Below are 20084 nucleotides of genomic sequence, written 5' to 3' on the forward strand. Positions count from 1 at the left end.
ATGCTGGTTATTAACAAATGCATAAAAATGTTAAATCTATCACACAGTGAATACTGAACTGAGGTAACTGAGGTAGATACTTGACTCAAACCATTCAGTCCTAAGGAGAATGTTGAGAAAAGATATTTATGGAACACTGGTGGATTGTGCAGTTCATAGTAACTCATACAGAAACAGATTTTATACCTGAGTCATGTTATATGACTGCTCTGTGCCATCACTTTCCTCTTCAGGTGTGTTTGAACAAATTGATTAAAAGACAAAAAGTGTAATAAAAAAAAACTAAGATCATCATAAATGATAGATAGTGAGAGTTTTGTGTGATTCCCCCTCTACCATTTAATAGTTTGTGTAACAATACTTTTGGGAAACCTACACTGTGGAGAGAAAATTATGTAAGCAATATCATAAATGGGACTTCGGGCTGTATGGTCTGTATCCTCCCCCAATGGTGAAAACTAGTGCTTGCAGTTAGAGGCTCTTATATTGCTAACCCACTGCATTTTATTGGACACAAGACCTTTAGCCATTCTATACAACTTGTAAGGTACCAGCAAGCCTTCACCCACAAGTGCACAAATTCACTGTTGCTGATACTCAGCTATGAGATCCAGCTGAGCTGCATGCTAATGATTGAGAATGCTAACACAGTTTACAGAGCTTCACATATGGAAGAAAGTCCGACATGGTTACACACGGAATGGGCGGGATAAGAATTTGATCATGTTGTCTAACAAGTCGTGTGTGTGTGGGTGGAAGAAACCAGTTTATTTGCAGAGTTTGACCATCAAAAGGAGGACTACAAGGTTTTGCAGATGACATACTTTTAAAGAGTTACCAAAAATTGAAGTAATAACAAAATAGAATTGAGAAATATCTTGTTTGATTCAATTATTTTGATTTTTTTGTGTGTCGTTGGCATCTTTTTTTCTCAGAGTCTGTGGGTAATCTGATTCCACAGAATCAGCCAGGAAGAGGAGAAGAGAAGAGAATCTGAAGAGAAGAACATGATCTATGTACGCACAGGTTGGTTACTCAGATTCACACACTTTTTGTCACTTTATGTTGTGGTATATTTAATTTCATTGGTAAGATTTGCAGATTTATGTTGAAGCTTTTATTTTCAGTGGGGCCCCTTATGGCACATAAGAAACAGAGAAAAAACAGTAAGTTCTCATTAGCCCACATTAACAGGTTGTGTCCTTATGATCCTTCTTTAGGGAACCTATGCCAATAAAGATGTTCCGCATACTAGAAAAAACTATTACTGTATATGTAACTAAACAGTATCAGAGTGTGTAATGTTATGCAATATTCCTGCAATATGTTATGCAAGTATAATTTATTCACATCATTATCATCGTCATTATTATTATTCAGTTGCTATAGTATTAAATATTAATTCTACTACTAGTTACTAATAGTATTGCATGTAATACATATATTCTACTGTTTTCCCAGGAATATTGAAATCATTTGTTATGGTATCTGCCTTCTTATTATTAATAACTCTAATTTTCAAGATCATAAAAATAAATCCAGGATTTGAAGGAGACAATGTAATAGGTGAGTATTAAGAATGTGGCATATATAAATTCATCATCATCTTCTTCTTCTTTCGGCAATTCCCATTTAGGGGTCACCACAGCAGATCAAACTCCTCCATCTGGCCCTGTCCTGAGTGTCCTCCACTAACACACCAGCCACTCTCATAGCCTCTACCACTGCATCCATAAACCTCCTCTTAGCTCTACCTCTCCTCCTCTTGCCTGGAAGTTCCATCCTCAAGACCATCCTACCAATATACCTCTCCTCCCTCCTCTGTACATATCCAAACCATCTCAATCTCGCTTCTCTAACTTTATCTCCAAAATATGCCACATGTGCTGATCCTCTAATAAACTCATTTCTGATCCTATCCTTCCTCGTTACTCCAAATGAGAATCTCAACATCTTCATCTCAGACACCTCCATCTCCCTCACCTGCCTCTTCGTCAGTGCCACTGTCTCCAGTCCATACAACATAGCAGATCTCACTACTGTCCTATAGATCTTTCCTTTCATTCTACCGACACCCTTCTATCACAGATCACCCCATCCAAAAAACCCTGCCTGCACTCTCTTCTTTACCTCTCTTTCATTTCCTCCATTACTCTGTACCCTCAACCCTAAGTAGGTAAACTTGTCAAACTTCACCAAATCAACTCCTTGTAACTGGACCTGTCCACCGTCTGCCCTCTCATTCACACACATGTACTCTGTTTTACTCCTGCTCACTTTCATTCCCCTGCTCTCCAAAGCATATCTCCATCTTTCCAAGCTCACCTCCACCTGCTCCTTACTCTCACTACAGATCACAATGTCATCAGCAAATATCATAGTCCAAGGGGACTCCTGCCTAACCTCGGCCGTCAGTCTGTCCATAACAATTGCGAACAGGAAGGGACTCAGGGCTGATCCCTGATGTAGTCCTAGCCCCAATTTAAACCCGTCTGTCATTCCTACCGCACATCTCACTGCTGTCACATTGTTCTCATACATATCCTGCACCACCCTAACATACTCTTATGCTACTCCTGACTTCCTCATACAATACCACAGCTCCTGTCTCGGTACTCTATCATAAGCTTTCTCTAAGTCAACAAACACACAATGTAACTCCTTCTGTCTTTCCCTATACTTCTTCATTAACACTCTCGAAGCAAACAGAGCATCTGTGGTGCACTTAGCTGGCATGAAACCATACTGCTGCTCACAGATCTCTACCTCTCCTCTAAGCCTAGCTTCCACTACTCTTTCCTGGATTTTCAGGCTGTGACTGATCAACTTTATTCCCCTGTAATTAATACAGCTCTGAATGTCGCGCTTATTCATGAAAATCGGCACCATTATGCTTCATCTCCACTCCTATTAAATAACCCAGTCAAAAACTCCACTGCTGTCTCTCCCAAACATTTCCATGCCTCCACTGGAATATCATCTGGTCCAACTGCCTTACCATACTTCATTCTCCGAATTGCAGCCCTTACTTCCTCCTTGCTCACCTGGGGCACTTCCTGATTCACAACCTCTACCTCTTCTAACCTACTTTCCCTTTCATTATCTTGATTAATCAGTTCCTCAAAATACTCCTTCCACCTTCCCAAGACACTCTCCTCACCAGACAACACATTTCCATCTTTATCCTTTATCATTCTAACCTGCTGCACATCCTGCCCATCACGGTTTCTCTGTCAGGCCAATCTGTACAGATCCTTTTGCCCTTCCTTAGTGGCCAACTTCTCATACAGCTTGCTATATGCCTTCTCTTTAGGTTCTGCCACTGCTCTCTTTGCCTTACGACACATCTCCTTGTACCTCTGTCTACTTTCTTCATCTTGCTGAAAATCCCAATTCTTTTTAGCCAACTGCTTTCCTCTCAACCACTTTCCTTTCTTGAACTTCCTCATTTCACCATCACGGCTCCTTGTCTATCTTCCTCTGTCCTGAGGTCACACCAAGTACCTTCCTAGCCACATCACTCACTGCATTTGAAGTCTCATCCCAGGTATCCAGAACACCACCATCATTACCCATGACCTGCCTCACCTCATCCCTGAATTTTACACCACAGTCCTCATCCTTTAACTTCCACCACTTGATCTTAGGTTCCGCTCTCACTCTCTTCCTCTTCTTCACCTCCAAAACCATCCTGCATATCACCATCCTATGCTGTTTAGCTACACTCTCCCCTGGTAACACCTTGCAATCACTAACCTCTTTCAGGTTTCGTCTCCTACAGAGGATATAGTCGACCTGTGTGCATCTTCTCCCACTCTTATATGTTACCCTGTTCTCTTCCTTTTTCTTAAAGTAAGTGTTAACTACACTTTTAGCAAAATCTACCACCATTTATCCTTCCGTATTCCTTTCTTTAACACCATATCTACCCAACACCTCCTCATCACCACTGTTCTCTCCACCAACATGTCCATTTAAATCTGCTCCAATGACCACTCTCTCTTCTTTAGGAACCTGCAAAACAACTTCATCTAACTCTCTCCAGAATTCTTCTTTCTCCTCCCCATCACAACTTACCTGAGGAGCATAAGCACTGATGACATTCATCATCACCCCATCAATCTCTAACTTTACACAGATCACCCTGTCACTTACTCTCTTTACCTCCACTACACTCTTACTAAACTCATCCTTCAGGATTATCCCTACTCCATTTCTCTTCCTGTCTACACCATGATAGAAGAGTTTGAAGCCACCACCAATGCTCCTGGCCTTGCTCCCCTTCCACTTGTATATCTATCTTACACACAGTATATCTATCTTCCTTCTCTCCATCACATCAGCTAGCTCTCTCCTTCAGAGGTGTATAATCCAGGTTCAGAAAGTAAAGTCCTCACCAGGATTTTGCTCAGGCTTCCTGGATTGTGTTGATTCCACTAATTCTACCTGGATTACACTAATTAGAAAATCTAGCAAGCTTGAGCAAAATCCTGGTGAAGACTTTTACTTTCTGAACCTGGATTATACACCTCTGCTCTCCCTTTACCTGTCAGAGAGCCCACATTCAATGTACCAATTCTAACCTCCACCTTCCTGCTCTGCCACCTCTCATTCAGCTTCAGAACCGTCTTCGCCCCTCTCCTCCTCCTCCTTGTCCCAACAGTAGTCCAATTTCCGCTCTTGCTCTTCCTCTGGCTCTTTCTCTCTTCTCTTGCTCTTCCTCTTCTTCTCGTTTCTTCTTCCTTGCACCGTGAGACAACCTGCACCCGTCAGTATTTCTGTTTCCATTAGGTATTATCATTGTTACTTTAATCTAGTATGGTTATGTTATTGTTTTATATTTTGTTGAATATCGAATAAATCTGGTTAGTGATGTAGCCACAGTCTTCCTTGGTTATTGCTATGGTGGAGAAGATGAGCTCATTATTAATATCAGGTAAAAGTAAACAATGCTAACACCAATTCCCTCTAAAGTATCTATAAAGTATTATCTGCAGCGCATGTTTATGATAAACCTCTAACAAAGCAGGCTATCGTTTATATCAAGGAACTTTATAAAGTTGGTTAGGTATATTCTGTAACATGCACTGAGCTATTTGAGAAGTGAGTTATTTTAGATTCTTACCAACTATAACTTATAGTCTTATTACAGTTTGAAGAAATCCATTCTTATCAAACATTCTTATGTTATGTTTATTCTTCACTACTTCATGTTTTTTAGCACACGACAAAAACAAATATGGAAATACTAAACAAATGACAAATTTAAACCAAATCAGTATTTGATGTGACCACTCTTTGCCTTCAAAATAGCATCAGTTCTTCTACTTGCAAGGAGGCTGTTGCAAACTTCTTGGAGAACAGATCTTCTGTGGATGTAGGCTTGCTCAAATACTTCTGTCTAAATGTTGAGATCAGGGTTTTTTGGGGAGTATATCAACTCTTCCAGGACTTCATCTACCTCTTTACATTGAAGATAGTACTTCACGACATTGACTGTATGTTTGGGGTTATTATCATGCTGCAGAATAAATAAATATTTCTCAGCATTGAGGACATCATTAATCCTGACCAAGTCCCCAACTCCATTTGCTAAAATGTAGCCCATAAACCTGCAAGGAACCTCCATCGTGTTTCAATGTTGCCTGCAGATGTGCATTATTCTCCTGCCCTCCAGCCCTGGTGCAAATAAACCGCGTTTTGCTACAGCCAAATATTTCACATTTTGTCTCATCACTCCAGAGTACATGCAGCCATTTTTCTGCTCCCCAGTTCCCATGTTTTTAGTATAGTAGAGTATAGTATAGTACAGTTTTCCTTGCTTACAAATGAAAGGTATGGCATTTTGGCCACAACTCATCCATGAAGACCACTTCATGATTTGATGTTGATTTGATTTTATCTGCTGCACTTTTCCTTAGCCAGCCATTGCAGCTTGTAATCATTATCACCTGTTTGTTATAATTGGTTAACCATCAGACTATAATCCTACACTATATGCGACATTTCTCTTTGCAGGATTTATTCCTAACAATAGTTTGTACAGAAAAACAGCAAAAAATTTCCTCTGCTCTAAATACTACATTTAATGTCATTAGCTTCCAGTGTCCATGCTCTCTGTGGGCTCCCAGATCCATGCCCTATGGATCATTTGGCCTTTAAGATTTCCAGTGGAGCAACAGACCTAATAGGCCCAAAAATTTGTACTGATGGAAAAATGTAAGTTTTTCTTTTTATAGAAAGAAATAATTTACATTGCATTATTACATTAATATGCTATTTTAAGTAACATTGACATTAATTACATGTCATACTATTTACAATACATTTTCTTTCAGGATAATAGATGGAATGAACAAAAATGGGGGACAAGGAATTAACATTGCTGTTGTTAATGGTAACTAGCGTACATTTAATTTAAGTTTAAAATTCTTAATGTAAACAGATTATAAATATTCTGCATTTTGTGCTGATAAATCTATTCAGTCTGCATTGTCCAGACTGATATACTGAGTAATATACTGCACAACATTCTGGATTTTTAGTTTGTTTGCTCATTCATATTTTTAGGACAAACTGGAGAACTTATCAGTACAGCTACCTTTGACATGTGGAATGGTGGTATATAACTCAGCATCCAGGATGTTTTCATATAAAGTCATATTTCTATCAATTCCATCTAAGTGCATCATTATTACACCTGTTATTTACGTTTTCTTTTCAGTTTAAAAATGCTTCACTGATATGTTTATCCTTATATCATAGAGGTAGAGCCACTAATAGAATTTCTGAAGACAATTAAAGATGGCTCATTTGTGCTAATGGCATCCTCTGACGATCCAGCAACAAGGTCTAGTATAAGAGTCTAAGGCTACAGTATGCCTGTTTGGAGCTGCCTGGGGTGCGTTGTCAATAGAGTACAACTTACTCTCAATGTGCTGCTAATACAACAGAGATGTTTTGTCACAGACTTAATGACGAGGCAAGGACACGGATCGGTGAGCTTGGCAGTTCATACATATCAGTTCTGGGGTTCAGAGATAACTGGGTCTTTGTGGGAGGAAAAGGAATCAAGAGCATGAAGCCTTTGGAACAGGTAAATTAAAGTCATTCCTGCATTGCAGCACATGCCCTTTATGCCATGACATGCTCGATACTTGTGAACAGAAGGTTCAAGAATTTCTAATCCATTGCCTATCATTTTTCTTTCAGCATATAAGGAATGACAAGGCACTTAACAAATATGATAACTGGCCAGAAATGCTCGAAATGCAGGGCTGCATACCCTACAGCAAAGAGCCTGGCCTGGAACTAATTACTAACACTTTTTGGCTGAAGTAGTCCATTCTCTCACGATCAGCAGCAGACTTGTTAAACTTCAACATGGTAGTCTGAGGGATATTAAAAGTACTGATGTAATGTATTTGCCATTTTTAATATTCTGTAGCACAATTTGGTATTTATTTATGCTATATGTTAATTAGAAATATTTGTTGTTATTTTTCTTTACTCTAGAAATATATACTTTTTTAAATAACAAGAAAGTGAAAAGATTTTAAAATCTTATTTTTGCTTGTTAACAACTTCTGTAACAAATTACACAATTTAAATAAATATTTCATCAAGAAATTAAATTATACCTGTTTAATATTAAAACCATTACTAAAGCCATTAAGTCCCCTGTCTTTAATTAATTGTAAGTAAGTATTGGGTTAAATAAAGTCTCGGGAACTTCAGTAATAATCAGATTAAACGAAGCGAAATGAAATTATATGTCTTTAGCATATATCGCATTATCATAAACTCGAGGTAAAAGTAAAAAAAATAATAAACTAAACCAATTTAGGATGTCTGCCTAACACATATGCCTAGAAGGTATGCTTAACATCATGCACAACGCTGGTAGTAAAATGATGACAAATGCCCCGCCCACCTAGGATGAGAGACAGGGACCCAGAATGCAAAGCGTGAAGTCATGGACCAAAATGGTAAGCAACAAGCAAGCTAATAAATCAAGCTGCCTTTAAAAGGTTGTTTGTTTCAAATTGTCCCGATATCCCCGTTTAATTTGCACCTGATGTCTGAAGCATCCAGAATGCTACATTCACTTTGTAGTTTTTGACGCCCAGCAATTTTTATCTTAAGTACCGAATGCTGGCTAGCCAGCTAGCCGTTGTATCTCAGTAGCGACGCGCGCGCCATTCGCGCGTGCAGGTCATCGGGAGGCTATGTAGTTAGCATAGTTAGCACAGCTAACGTTAGCTAACGAGGATGTGTTATTGACGAATACTTCTTAATACCTGCTCAGAAAACACTGTGACACACATGGTTGTCTTGTCAGTTATTTGCAAAGCCCTGAATAATATCTGTTGTTTTTAGTCCAGTGGTTTGCCTGCACCCAGATGGATAACCAGCCAGATATTCTACCTAGTTTGATGGCTAACTAGTTAGCAGTATAGCAACAGATCTGTAAAGGACAAGACACCAGCTGGTTAGCGCAGCTTCTGCCATCGTTCAGTGGCAGTGACATGTTGTAGTTAACCATTATAACAATATTATCTTGTTGATTTCCAAGTGAAATATTACTATTTGGGTTCCAAGTTAATATGTAGGAAACATTATTCAAGTGTTTAACTGTGAGAAGAGCACACACTCGATTTGGGCGTTTCTTATTTTTATTTTTTCATTCTTTGTTAATCAATATTCAGCTCAGGCTTTAACATTTAATGTGCAAAAAAAGCCAGTTAATTCTTCACATGGGGTAATTGTGTTTTTCATTTCCTGTCCTGATCAGAATTATGCAGTTAGCTCTATTAGTGACCCAGAACCGTGTTGCCCGTGTGATGCATGTGTGTGTACAGTGGACAATGATCTTCAGGGAACCGATAGCTCAGGGACTCTTGGAGGTCCTGATGTTCGCCGGAGGATTCCCATCAAGTTACTGTCCAAACAGCCTGTGAGAAGCAAGCCCATTGTCCGGGCGCAGCGACCCACTCCCCGACTGCCCTCCAATGGTCAAAGTGATGAAGGTAGACATTATGTACATACATGAACGTAAAGTAGTACAGAATCATTGCCTGCCTATTATTCTTGAGATACTCCTGTTACTATAGCATGTCCACATGTCTGATCACAAGTTGGTTTCAGTAAGATATTTAATTATCTATAAGCATTTCATTCAGACTTTAGCTTTTTCTGTAAATGTGTCATGAGATTTCAGCATCTAAAGTATTTGGACTTCTGTGACTTCTAGAGCCTTTCATCTGCAAGAAAGAGGAGAGGTTTGAGTGCAAATCTGGAGATGCCTATGGAAGCCAGAGGAGGTTTCCCCATCCTTTATTTTGGGACTACAAGGTACTTGTTGGTCCTGGGAATGCCATGATTATCTTCTTACTGCAACAGCATACTGACCTCTCTGTTCATCATTTAGGCTTTTTTTTGTAACTGAATCATTTCTATTTTCACAGCTGAACTTGGTTGGAGAGAGGGATGAAACTCCGGTTCATTTCTGTGACAAATGCGGCCTGCCCATAAAGATATATGGACGAATGGTAAAAATGTTTTGTTTGTTTCAAGACTGTACTGTGTATTAACACCAGTTGCTGTTTTTTTCTTTAATGATTTGCATTTAGTTTTCTCATCTCATTTATCTTTTAAGTGTAAAAATAACTGGATTTGTATAACTGTACTTTTTTTCTCATATCATTTAAAAATTAATCTTCTCAGCTTCAATGAGTTCTGCTGATTTTAAATATTGGTACCTCTGTTATGTTTAAACAGATTCCCTGCAAGCATGTATTTTGCTACGACTGTGCTGTGCTTTATGAGAAGAAAAGTGACAAGATGTGTCCAGGGTAAGTCTTTTCCTGGAGCTAATTCAAATAACTGCTGTGTTTAAACCAACATGCTGCTATTTATGTATATAGTGAACTATTGTTGCTCTCCTACATCGTTCTTTTATTGTAAAAACAAAAATAGATTTTCATTGTTTTACATTGCTAATTTAATGTGTAGATATTTAGCCATAAAATATTAGTGTTAAGAACTGCATGATTGTGTATCATTTCCACTTCCTGTACTAAATTCTAAGTTCAGTTTCTCCCTGTACAGCTGCACAGACGCGGTCCAGCGCATCGAGCAGTGTCAGCGTGGCTCTCTCTTCATGTGCAGCATCGTGCAGGGCTGCAAGCGCACCTACCTCTCTCAGCGGGACCTGCAGGCCCACATCAACCACCGCCACATGAGGTCGGGGAAGCCCGGAGGCCCGCGGCCCGAGCCTGTCCACCCGGCACCGACTCCCACCCCGAACTCCGACCCACCAGACCGCTTCCGCTTGCCGCCGCCGCCTCACCTGCCCAAGGCCCACTCGCTGATCCCTCCCCCACTGCAGGCTCACGAGCCCTATGGCCAGCCGCCCCCTGCCTCGCCTTCCGCCACTGACCTGGGGCCTTCGTCTCGAGCCCTCCCGCCGGAGACGTTCCGCATAGCCACCGTCACCACGCGCAAGCACAGTAACCTCATCACTGTGCCCATCCAGGATGACTCTGGGAGCAGCGGCCCGTCTCCACGTGAGGCTCTCCCACAGACTCCCCCCGGGCCACCTCCACACCACCACCCCGGGGACTACCCAGGCCAGTCTGTGGTGTCCCATCCTCACCACATCATGCCCCCACCTCAGCAGCAGCATTACGGGCCTCCCCCGCCTCCACCTCCCCCTCTTAGCCACCCCATGCAGCACCCCCCCCAGGCCTCCGCCGCTCCCCACATGGTCTACAACCAAGCGCCTCCAATGTCCACTGCGCCCCCTCCTATCACCCCTCCACCTGGACACATCATTAACCAACTGCCCCCGTTCATGAACCACCCTCTGCCTGGTCCTCTCCCTCAACACGGGGGTCCACCAGTTAGCGGACCACCACCTCATCACTATAACCCTAACTCCATGCCACAGGACCAGGGCACCCTCAGCCCACCCTTTACTCAGCCTGGGGGTTTGAGCCCAGGCATGTGGCCTGCTCCACGAGGCCCTCATCCCCCTCGCATGCAGGGACCTCCACCCCAAGGTCAGATGCCCCACCACCCAGAACAGGCCCGGTATAGACCATACTACCAATAACACTTGGCTTGTGTCCGTTTAAGACAGTTTGAAATGACAATATCACTGATAATTGAACTCGTGTCAGTTCACAGGTTGAGCTGTGTGTATGTGTGCCTGTAATGACATGATTCACATGTTAGTGTTTTGTAAGCTTATTGGGTATTTTGTCTTATAACAGATAAGGAATAAATGTGTAATTCTAAGTTTGAAAGACAAGAAAGAATGGTGCACTGCAGTCATATTTTAGCTTGAATGGTTTTCTTAACACATAACATTTTAAACATTTAAAGAAATATCTTGTACCTATTGACTGCAATAAATGACACTTCCAACAGATAAATGTCCATGTTTACCACTGTGTTGTATTGTTCTTTTTCACCAGTTAAGTCGCCTTTTTGCTCGGTTGTGACACTCATCCGTTTTTTAGCTTCTTTTAATTACCACATGAAGGAGTAAAATGTACTTGTCTAAATTTGTAAGCATTTACTCTTCTTCAGGACCAAAATATTGAGACATTTTAAATAATGGATCTATGATTGATGTGAAGAGTGTGAATGTAGTTGAATATGTTACTATACCCTACCAGATGTTAAATCACATCTTCAGACTGTGTATTAGGCCACATTAACGCTCATTTTAATTACCATGCTGATGAGAGATTTGTTAATTAGCTAGTGAGTTCATTCAGACGTATGAAGGTGTGAAGAATCGATTGGTTTGGCCTGGCTTGAGGAGAGATGTGTTGTGTTCTTACACTGGTGCTGGTTTTCTTTGTCCACAGGGGGGTGCTGCTCGCAATATATTCATTCCACTATCTCGCACACAAACTTCATACGTACATTTTGGACTACAACATTGTAATTAATTTGTATGCTATTTATGCTCTTTATCTGTATGAAATGTATTTATCTGGGAAAGTGAATGGAACTGAGTACTAACACTACCAAAACAATTTGACTACACAATAAAAAGGAATGTTAAAAAAGTATTTTCGTAAAACTTTCTTTTCAAATATACGCTCTTATTTTAGACAACGGTAATGATCTTTCCTTGAAAATAAAGTGGAAAGAAAGGAGTTGTAGAGATGTTGCCCCTTTAAGGCAGGGCCCACTCGTCTACCAGTAGACTAATTAATACAATAAAAACTAACCATATGCTTAGAAACGAATTGTTTTGCATAGACATATATCTCGGTAATGACATTAGAAACCTAATTTGCAAGCAAAAAATACAGGCGTGCTCGCAGACGTGGTAATGTGAATGCTTATGCACTTTTAAAATTTTATTTTACATTTCATATAAACTAACCTGGACAGTAAACGCGCCAGGCTGCGGCTTGCGCTGACTTCATCCTCGCACGCGCGCCGCTCCATGCAAATGACTGAAAGGAGGCGGAGCCATTTTACCCATTAAAACTTATCAGAGCAGGAGTGCGGCTGTGCACCCTCCGGCGTCCAGTTATAAGGACAAGCATGGTGAAACCCATGGACTTTTGGAATACACATGGATTTTAACCGTTCACACATTTAGGCTTTTGCACAGTTTGGATACTTTTGGGCACCGTTTCTGGCTGAGATGTTATGAGCCATGGATTTACTAGTGAAATGGATTTGGTTTGGAATACTTTTTCGCCTACCAATGTATGGATGCCTCGATTTACACTTTTCGGAAACACTTCAGCCTGGAGCAACGCTAGTAAATATTTCTCTTGGACCAGGATGGCACTACAAAGTTGACAGAAGACTTACACCAAAATCAATCAGACACTACATCAAGATTGAGAGAAGTGATGGAGTAGTATATCTCGCTCGTAAAGTGGACTGTTCACGTTTAATGAGACACCCATTACCACTGTCTTTACGAGTTTCATCATCATTATCTGAAAACTTTGTACTGATTCATTTCAATGCGTTCGTACATGGCCAGAACTGCTTTATCAAATACAAAAGAAAGAATCTAAAGCACAAACTAGACGCATTAATTTATCTCCATTCTGGATACGGGGCGTGCCTAACCTCGAGTATGTTACCTATAAGCATATATGAACATTTACCAGTGTTTACACGCGAATCGCAAATGCTCCGATCGACTTGCAAGGAGATCGATCAGAGAGAAGAAGACAAATCAGCCTCACACACTGAACAATGTTTGCCCCGAGATGCACATTTACTCTGCACGGTACCCAGTTCTCGACACGGCGTAATATTTCTGCAAGTTAACTTGCAGTTTAGTCTAAAAGCCAGTCAGGGTTTGTCAGTGAAGAGTGAACGGTGGTTGCGAGACCCGTGGGTTAAACGTAAAAAAAGAAACGTGAATTCACCTCCACAGTTTCAGCTGCCCAATTACCAGGTGTCCGTACCTGAGAACGAGCCGCCGGCCACCCGGGTCATCACGCTCAAAGCCTCCGACCCAGACCACGGTGATGCGGGGAAGGTGGAGTATGACATGGACGCTATTTTTGACAGCAGGTCTAACGATTATTTTCAAATAAATCCTGAGACCGGTGGAATTACAACTCTGCAGGGTTTAGACAGGGAAACTAAAGACACGCACATCTTCAAAGTTATGGCCACTGACAAAGGGACCCCAAAGAGGTCTGCAACAGCGTATCTCACAATCACGGTCAGTGACAGGAATGACCACAGGCCAGTGTTTGAACAAACCGAATATAGAGTTAGTATTCGAGAAAATGTGGAGGAAGGTTTTGAAGTGATGACAATTCGGGCTATTGACGGAGATGCGCCATCAAATGCCAACATGATCTACAGGATTGTGAATGAAGGCGAAGTCAATTCGGGATTCGAAATTGATCCACGGAACGGCTTGGTTAAAATCAGAATTTGCCCAGACAGAGAAGTTCAGTCTCAGTACCAACTGTTAGTGGAGGCTAATGACCAAGGAAAAGAGCCTGGTCCACTAAGTGCTACGGCGACTGTGCACATAACTGTGGAGGATGAGAATGACAACTACCCTCAGTTCAGTGAGAAAAGATATGTCGTCCAGGTTCTTGAGAATATAGCCGTCAACTCAAAAGTAGCTCAGGTGAAGGCCACAGACAAAGATGCCGGCAATAACGCCAAAGTACATTACAGCATCATAAGTGGGAACGTGAAAGGCCAGTTCTACATTCACAGCCCCACAGGTGTCATTGATGTCATCAGCCCTCTGGACTATGAGATGATCAGGGAGTATAATTTGCGTGTTAAAGCGCAAGATGGCGGTAGGCCGCCCCTCATTAACAACACGGGTATGGTCACGGTGCAGGTGGTCGACGTGAACGATAATGCCCCTATGTTTGTCAGCACTCCTTTTCAAGCCTCAGTGCTGGAGAACGTCCCTGTCGGTCACTCAGTGATTCACGTTCAAGCCATTGATGCTGATTCAGGGGACAATGCTCACCTGGAGTACAGCCTGACGGACCTGTCACCCGGCTTTCCCTTTGTCATCAACAACAGCACAGGCTGGATTACAGTCAGCAGAGAGCTGGACAGAGAGACCACAGAGTTTTACACTTTTGGCATCGAGGTGGTGGACCACGGGGTTCCTGTGATGTCTTCCTCAGCAAGTGTGGGCGTGACTGTGTTGGATGTGAATGACAACGCCCCCGCGTTCACACACACAAACTACAACCTAAAGATAAACGAGGACGCGGCCGTGGGAGTCGGCGTGCTCACGGTCACGGCCGTTGATAGGGATGCCCACAGTGTGGTAGCCTATCAGATATCCAGCGGCAACACGCGCAATCGTTTCGCCATCACCAGCCAGAGCGGTGGTGGGCTCATCACTCTAGCCTTACCTCTGGACTACAAACAGGAGCGGCAGTACGTCCTCACGGTGACGGCCTCCGACGGCATGCGCTTTGACACGGCGCAGGTGGTCATCAACGTCACAGACACCAATACCCACCGGCCTGTGTTTCAGAGTGCCAACTACCAGGTGTCGCTGAGCGAAGAAAGGCCTGTAGGGTCAACTGTAGTGGTGATCAGTGCAACGGACGAGGACACCGGCGAGAACGCCCGCATTACTTACATAATGGAGGATAACGTCCCGCAGTTCAGGATCAACCCTGACACGGGTGCCATCACCACTCAGATACAGATCGACTATGAAGACCAAGCCTCTTACACACTGGCCATCATTGCGCGGGACAACGGCGTCCCACAGAAGTCCGATACGACTTATGTGGAGATCATAGTCCTCGACGCCAATGACAATGCACCCCAGTTTGTGAGAGACATCTACCGAGGCACTGTGGTTGAAGACGCACCTGTGTACATGAGCGTACTTCAGGTTGCTGCATCAGACAGAGATTCAGGGTCCAATGGCAGAGTGAGTTATACATTTCAGGGAGGTGATGATGGTGAGGGTGATTTCTTTATTGAGGCTAACTCCGGGATAATCAGAACAGCCAGGAAGCTGGATAGGGAGAATGTGGCCACGTACAATCTCAAGGCTTTTGCGGTGGACAAAGGAGTTCCCCCTCTTAAAGCAGCAGTGGATGTTCAAGTGACTGTGCTAGACATTAATGACAACGCCCCTGTGTTTGAGAAGGATGAATTGTTTATCTACGTGAAGGAGAACAGTGCTGTGGGCTCCACGCTGGCTCGCGTGAGTGCCACAGATCCTGATGAGGGAACCAATGCCCAGATCTTGTACCAGATTGTGGAGGGTAATGTTCCTGAGGTCTTCCAATTGGACATCTTCAGTGGGGATCTGATTGCTCTCACTGACCTGGACTATGAGGCTAAAATGGAGTATGTGATTGTAGTCCAGGCCACGTCTGCCCCGCTGGTCAGTAGGGCCACTGTACACGTTCGCCTTGTGGATGTGAACGACAACCATCCAGTTTTGCAGGATTTTGAGATCATTTTTAACAACTACGTGACTAACAAGTCCAACAGTTTCCCTCTGGACGTCATTGGGAAGGTGCCGGCCCGTGATCCAGATGTGTCCGATAAGCTTGTCTACTCTTTTGTGGAGGGCAACGAACTCCATTTGCTGATTCTGAACCAAGACACAGGAGAGCTGAAGCTTAGCCAAGATCTGGACACCAACAGACCGCTGGAAGCCACCATGCGAGTCACTGTGACAGGTAGGACTCTTAAGCCTTCTGGAGTTGCCATATACAATTTATGAGAGAGTATTACTTTATAAAGTAATAGAGAATTGCTTTAATGTTTTAAATCCAGTATGAATTCAGTTATATATCAATCCTTCTGCTACACATCCTGTTTTTGGCTAAATTCAGGTCAATTTCAGTTGGTTGGTGATGTTTAATGCCAGCTGAGATGAGTCAGTGCTTGTGAGTTTAACCTGCTGTGATTAGCAGAAATAGAAGAAACTTCTTGTTGTTGTATTCACTTTCATTGCTTCCTAGTTGCCTTTTTATGATGTATTTAACCTGTGATTCACAAATTAAGATACCAAAAATAAAATTACTTTTCTTCTGTACATGATTAGATTTATGACTTTAGATGCATACGATCATTTGCAGGAAAATGCAGTTGTGTACAATTTTTGTTGTGCTTAAACATCAGCAAAAGATCAGATAAGCATACGGATGGAATTTATGCCAGAATGTATCTTTTCATCTGTCTGATAAAGGGATATGTGCCAGCCTCTTCATGTCCTTTCTCATTTAATATTTTTTCCAGCATTACCCCCTCTTGTCTTACTCAAAAAAATTATTACCAAGCCCAAGTGAATGTGTCCATGGTAACAATTAGCATGCTTTGGTAGCGTCATTTATTGCAGCTTTTTGGCCTTCCGTGTGCAGATTTATGATTGACTGCAACGTAATTAAACCACAGTGAGAGTTGTGGTCATACTGAGCCTTATTTCAGCATTGACTGACTGAAATAATTTTCGTGTTTCGTGCTTTCACAAACCCCACTTCCACACATACTGTCCCTGGGCTGGTTAGAACTGCTGACTGGAGCTTTAATCACATTCTTGAGTATTTGTTTGAAGCTATGAGGCTGTGTTGACCATATGCCAATGCTGGTAAATGCTGCTCTGTGATGATCAGGAATTGTTTCTGATCATTAGTACAGACAGGTCTCGTGTGTAGGGCCCACTATGGCCACATGGTTCCCATTGTGAGCTGCGGCCTGTGTCTTTGGATCTGTGTGAATGTGTCGTGGACCGGCTGCCACCTTTTATGTGATTTGAGGAAATTGGCCAAAGCATGCGCCACTACTTAGCACAGACAAACATGCCTTTTGCTATTTATGCAGTCCAGTGTTGTGAGGAGAGAGGACACAGACTGAGTAGCTTCCAGTCCTGAGGTTAATATTCTACTCCTGTCACTTACATTTGACCATAAGTGTTCTTAACCAACCACTTACACTAGACCACAAGTGTCCCACACCTAGAACACTTACACTAGACCACGAGTGTCCCACACCTAGAACACTTACACTAGACCACGAGTGTCCCACACCTAGAACACTTACACTAGACCACGAGTGTCCCACACCTAGAACACTTACACTAGACCACGAGTGTCCCACACCTAGAACACAGTTGTGTTGATTGTAATATCATGAACCAATTAGTTTAATATGCACATTTGAACAAATTAAATTTAAGTACTAAATTAATTGTAGCAGTGTCCATTTCTACTGTTAATGGCTTCAGTTAATTTAAAGTCAAGGAGTTTGATTGTGAAGTCATGAACTGAACCTAGCGCGTTAAGGCAGTAACTCTCCTGATAGCTGCACATAGCATTAACACTGCTATATTAAATACTATATTTGAGTACTGTGGCAGCTGCTTGCCTTTTACAGCGAATCAAAAGTGACATTAGAAAAAAGGAGGATGTCTCCTTATCATAAATGGGCACTTGTTTCACATTCTCTCTGAGTATGCGTTTCAGCCCTCGCTGTTCTGACCCGTGAGCTGGCAGAACCAGAGCGGTTCCAGTGCACATGTAGGTCACCTCTCTGTTCCCGGCTGCACGCTACAGCACGGGGCGCCACATCGCTGCGTAGTGTGTACTATAAAATCTAAAGTGTAATAAAGTAAAATGGTTAATATGCAGAGTGGAACGTGTCTTCGGGATGGTGTTTGATGGTTGCTTGGTGATGGTGTCCCTCTTTCTCAAGAACTGAAAACACGCGGTGGACATTGTCATGGTAATCCTCCTGCCCACATCCATGGACGTTCTCGGACCAGTCGGCCGTTGCCATCCGGGCCTTCGTTTTTGTTCGCCTGTAGCTGCGAGGGCCTCGGCTGAAGTGTTCCCATGCAGAGAAAGGGTGCTGAGGAGAGAGAGGTGAGAGAGGGTGGTGCTGGTTCCAGTCAGTGCAGATGGGCCGCTGGTCTGATCTCACACCTAGTGATCTCACACCTGGTGCATCTCTAGAGTGGTGATCCCTAAACCTGTGCAGTGAGCCCAGAAGTCCTTTAACATTAAAGATATTAAGGACTGTGAATGCATTTTCTTAGTTTTAATCTCCGGCACACACACACACACACACACACACACACACACACACACACACACACACACACACACACACACAGTGCACTTAGTGACCCCATGCAAAGAGTGCTTCTGGTAACTTAACTGGTGATGATTTCACTCTCTGTCTCTTCCACTCAGGGCTGTAAACTGCACGTACCAGTAGAGGGGGAGTGACTGCATGAGGCTTATCTTGAATGCTGCATTTTTGGGCTGTATATCTGACTGAACATCTGTGCTTCATTTTTCTGCTGAGGTTTGTGTTTTGTTGGAGATGGCTCACCTTTTACTGTTGCTAGCCTTTTCATTTCTGGTGGCCTATTGATGTATTTATTTTGTGTGGTGGTCAGGTTTTAACTACTCATTTATTTGCTTGCTGATGTAAAGCACGTGTCTTAAGACATGTGTGCATTTATTTTCCTTATCATAGTTTTTTAAAAGTCTAATATTTTACACTGAATTATTTGGTCCTGGTTTGTTGTCTTTTGCTGTCAGTTACTTTAAGGACTGAAAGATCCTGTAGCAGTCAAACCCTTCGTCAGCATCAGGCCAGTTTAACCCCCTGTTGGATGCCAGTAGGTGCCAGACTTCAGTTTAGTAAGCCGTTCCTCCGCTGGGCTGCTGGGTAATGGACCCAGAGCATCCCCCTTGGTTCGCTCTGTGGTTGTCCCTCTGTCATCTGAAGGCAGCTTGACGAGGAGAATTTGAGAAGTTCTGGCTCCTGTTTGGTGTTGGCATGGTGACCGAGTATTGTGAAGCTCTCAGGCATTCTGTGGGGGGGGGTGCGGGGGGGTTTTGAGCACGGGCCTCTTTTGTGAAGAGGGATGAGAAGGGAGGGGGGTTGAGATGGAGGCAAAAGGGGGTTTCTTACACAGGGACGGGGGGAGCCATTGTCCCCATGCAGATTTCTGTCACGGAAGACAAAGCTGTTTGTGTGTTGAGAACTTGAAGGAAGAGGAGGGCTGAATGGCGCGAGTGTTTGTATCTCCTTGCTGTCTGCGTGGGCAGATCTGGAGTTGGGCACTGATCAGGTGACCATCCTCCTTCTACCAGACAGCCTTTACCTATACGTGCACATTTGGTCATAGGATGCATACACACACTGCGTGGAAAACACACCATTTTCCTTCCATGTGTGCGTGTGTGTGTGTGCGTGCGTGCATGCGTGTGTGTAAGATTAGCCCAAGGCTGAACCCATGGTTGCCACCGATCTGTCAGAACTTGGCTTAAATGCCATCTAACCATTGTTCTATGGCTATTCTTAATTTCTTTCATTAAATAAAACGTGTTGCCATTGTGGAGAGGGTCTTTGGAGGGTCTCTTTACGGCCTGCACCACTACACAGGCCAACGGGCTTCTGTTCTCCACATTCCACTTCTAGAACATCAACCTGAAGGAACCAAAGGATGAATACTACATTACTTTAATGCTGAGGGTGTTTTCTGTCATTTTAATTCCACAGAGAAGCACATCAGACACCAGCGCTGCATGTTCAGATGAATGCTAAGAAATGCATTTAGT

At 42.8% G+C, this 20084-nt stretch overlaps 3 protein-coding genes across 15 annotated transcripts in view; all 3 read left to right on the forward strand.

The window, feature by feature from the left end:
- Positions 1-754: 754 nt before the first annotated feature.
- LOC143526834 (protein FAM3C) lies at positions 755-7638 on the forward strand. Of its 11 annotated transcripts, none has more exons than XM_077021530.1 (10): positions 755-849; positions 962-1026; positions 1128-1166; positions 1524-1566; positions 6099-6219; positions 6339-6397; positions 6571-6621; positions 6766-6850; positions 6970-7096; positions 7213-7638. In XM_077021530.1, the coding sequence occupies exons 2-10, from the start codon at positions 1015-1017 to the stop codon at positions 7339-7341; spliced, it is 666 nt and encodes a 221-aa protein (XP_076877645.1). In that variant the 5' UTR covers positions 755-849; positions 962-1014; the 3' UTR covers positions 7342-7638. The 11 variants fall into 11 exon arrangements, with proteins under 11 accessions (XP_076877645.1, XP_076877640.1, XP_076877646.1 ...); XM_077021525.1 differs by having other exon boundaries at positions 1462-1566; positions 7213-7637; XM_077021531.1 differs by having other exon boundaries at positions 756-806; positions 936-1026.
- Positions 7639-7880: 242 nt separating this feature from the next.
- On the forward strand, positions 7881-12076 carry LOC143526835 (E3 ubiquitin-protein ligase Hakai). 2 transcript variants are annotated; one of them, XM_077021534.1, is made up of 6 exons: positions 7881-7988; positions 8862-9029; positions 9254-9354; positions 9468-9551; positions 9781-9854; positions 10096-12076. In XM_077021534.1, the coding sequence occupies exons 1-6, from the start codon at positions 7976-7978 to the stop codon at positions 11114-11116; spliced, it is 1461 nt and encodes a 486-aa protein (XP_076877649.1). In that variant the 5' UTR covers positions 7881-7975; the 3' UTR covers positions 11117-12076. The 2 variants fall into 2 exon arrangements, with proteins under 2 accessions (XP_076877649.1, XP_076877650.1); XM_077021535.1 differs by having other exon boundaries at positions 10111-12076.
- A 453-nt stretch (positions 12077-12529) lies between these two features.
- The window catches only part of celsr1b (cadherin EGF LAG seven-pass G-type receptor 1b), a 43324-nt gene continuing 35769 nt past the window's right edge, over positions 12530-20084 (forward strand). For both annotated transcript variants that reach the window (XM_077021536.1, XM_077021537.1), the window contains exon 1: positions 12530-16190. In XM_077021536.1, coding sequence (XP_076877651.1) covers positions 12686-16190 — 3505 coding nt within the window. In that variant the 5' untranslated portion in view covers positions 12530-12685. The remainder of the gene's footprint in view (positions 16191-20084) is intronic.

The sequence above is a fragment of the Brachyhypopomus gauderio genome, chromosome 11, assembly GCF_052324685.1.
Source record: "Brachyhypopomus gauderio isolate BG-103 chromosome 11, BGAUD_0.2, whole genome shotgun sequence".
NCBI classification, from domain to species: Eukaryota; Metazoa; Chordata; class Actinopteri; order Gymnotiformes; family Hypopomidae; genus Brachyhypopomus; species Brachyhypopomus gauderio.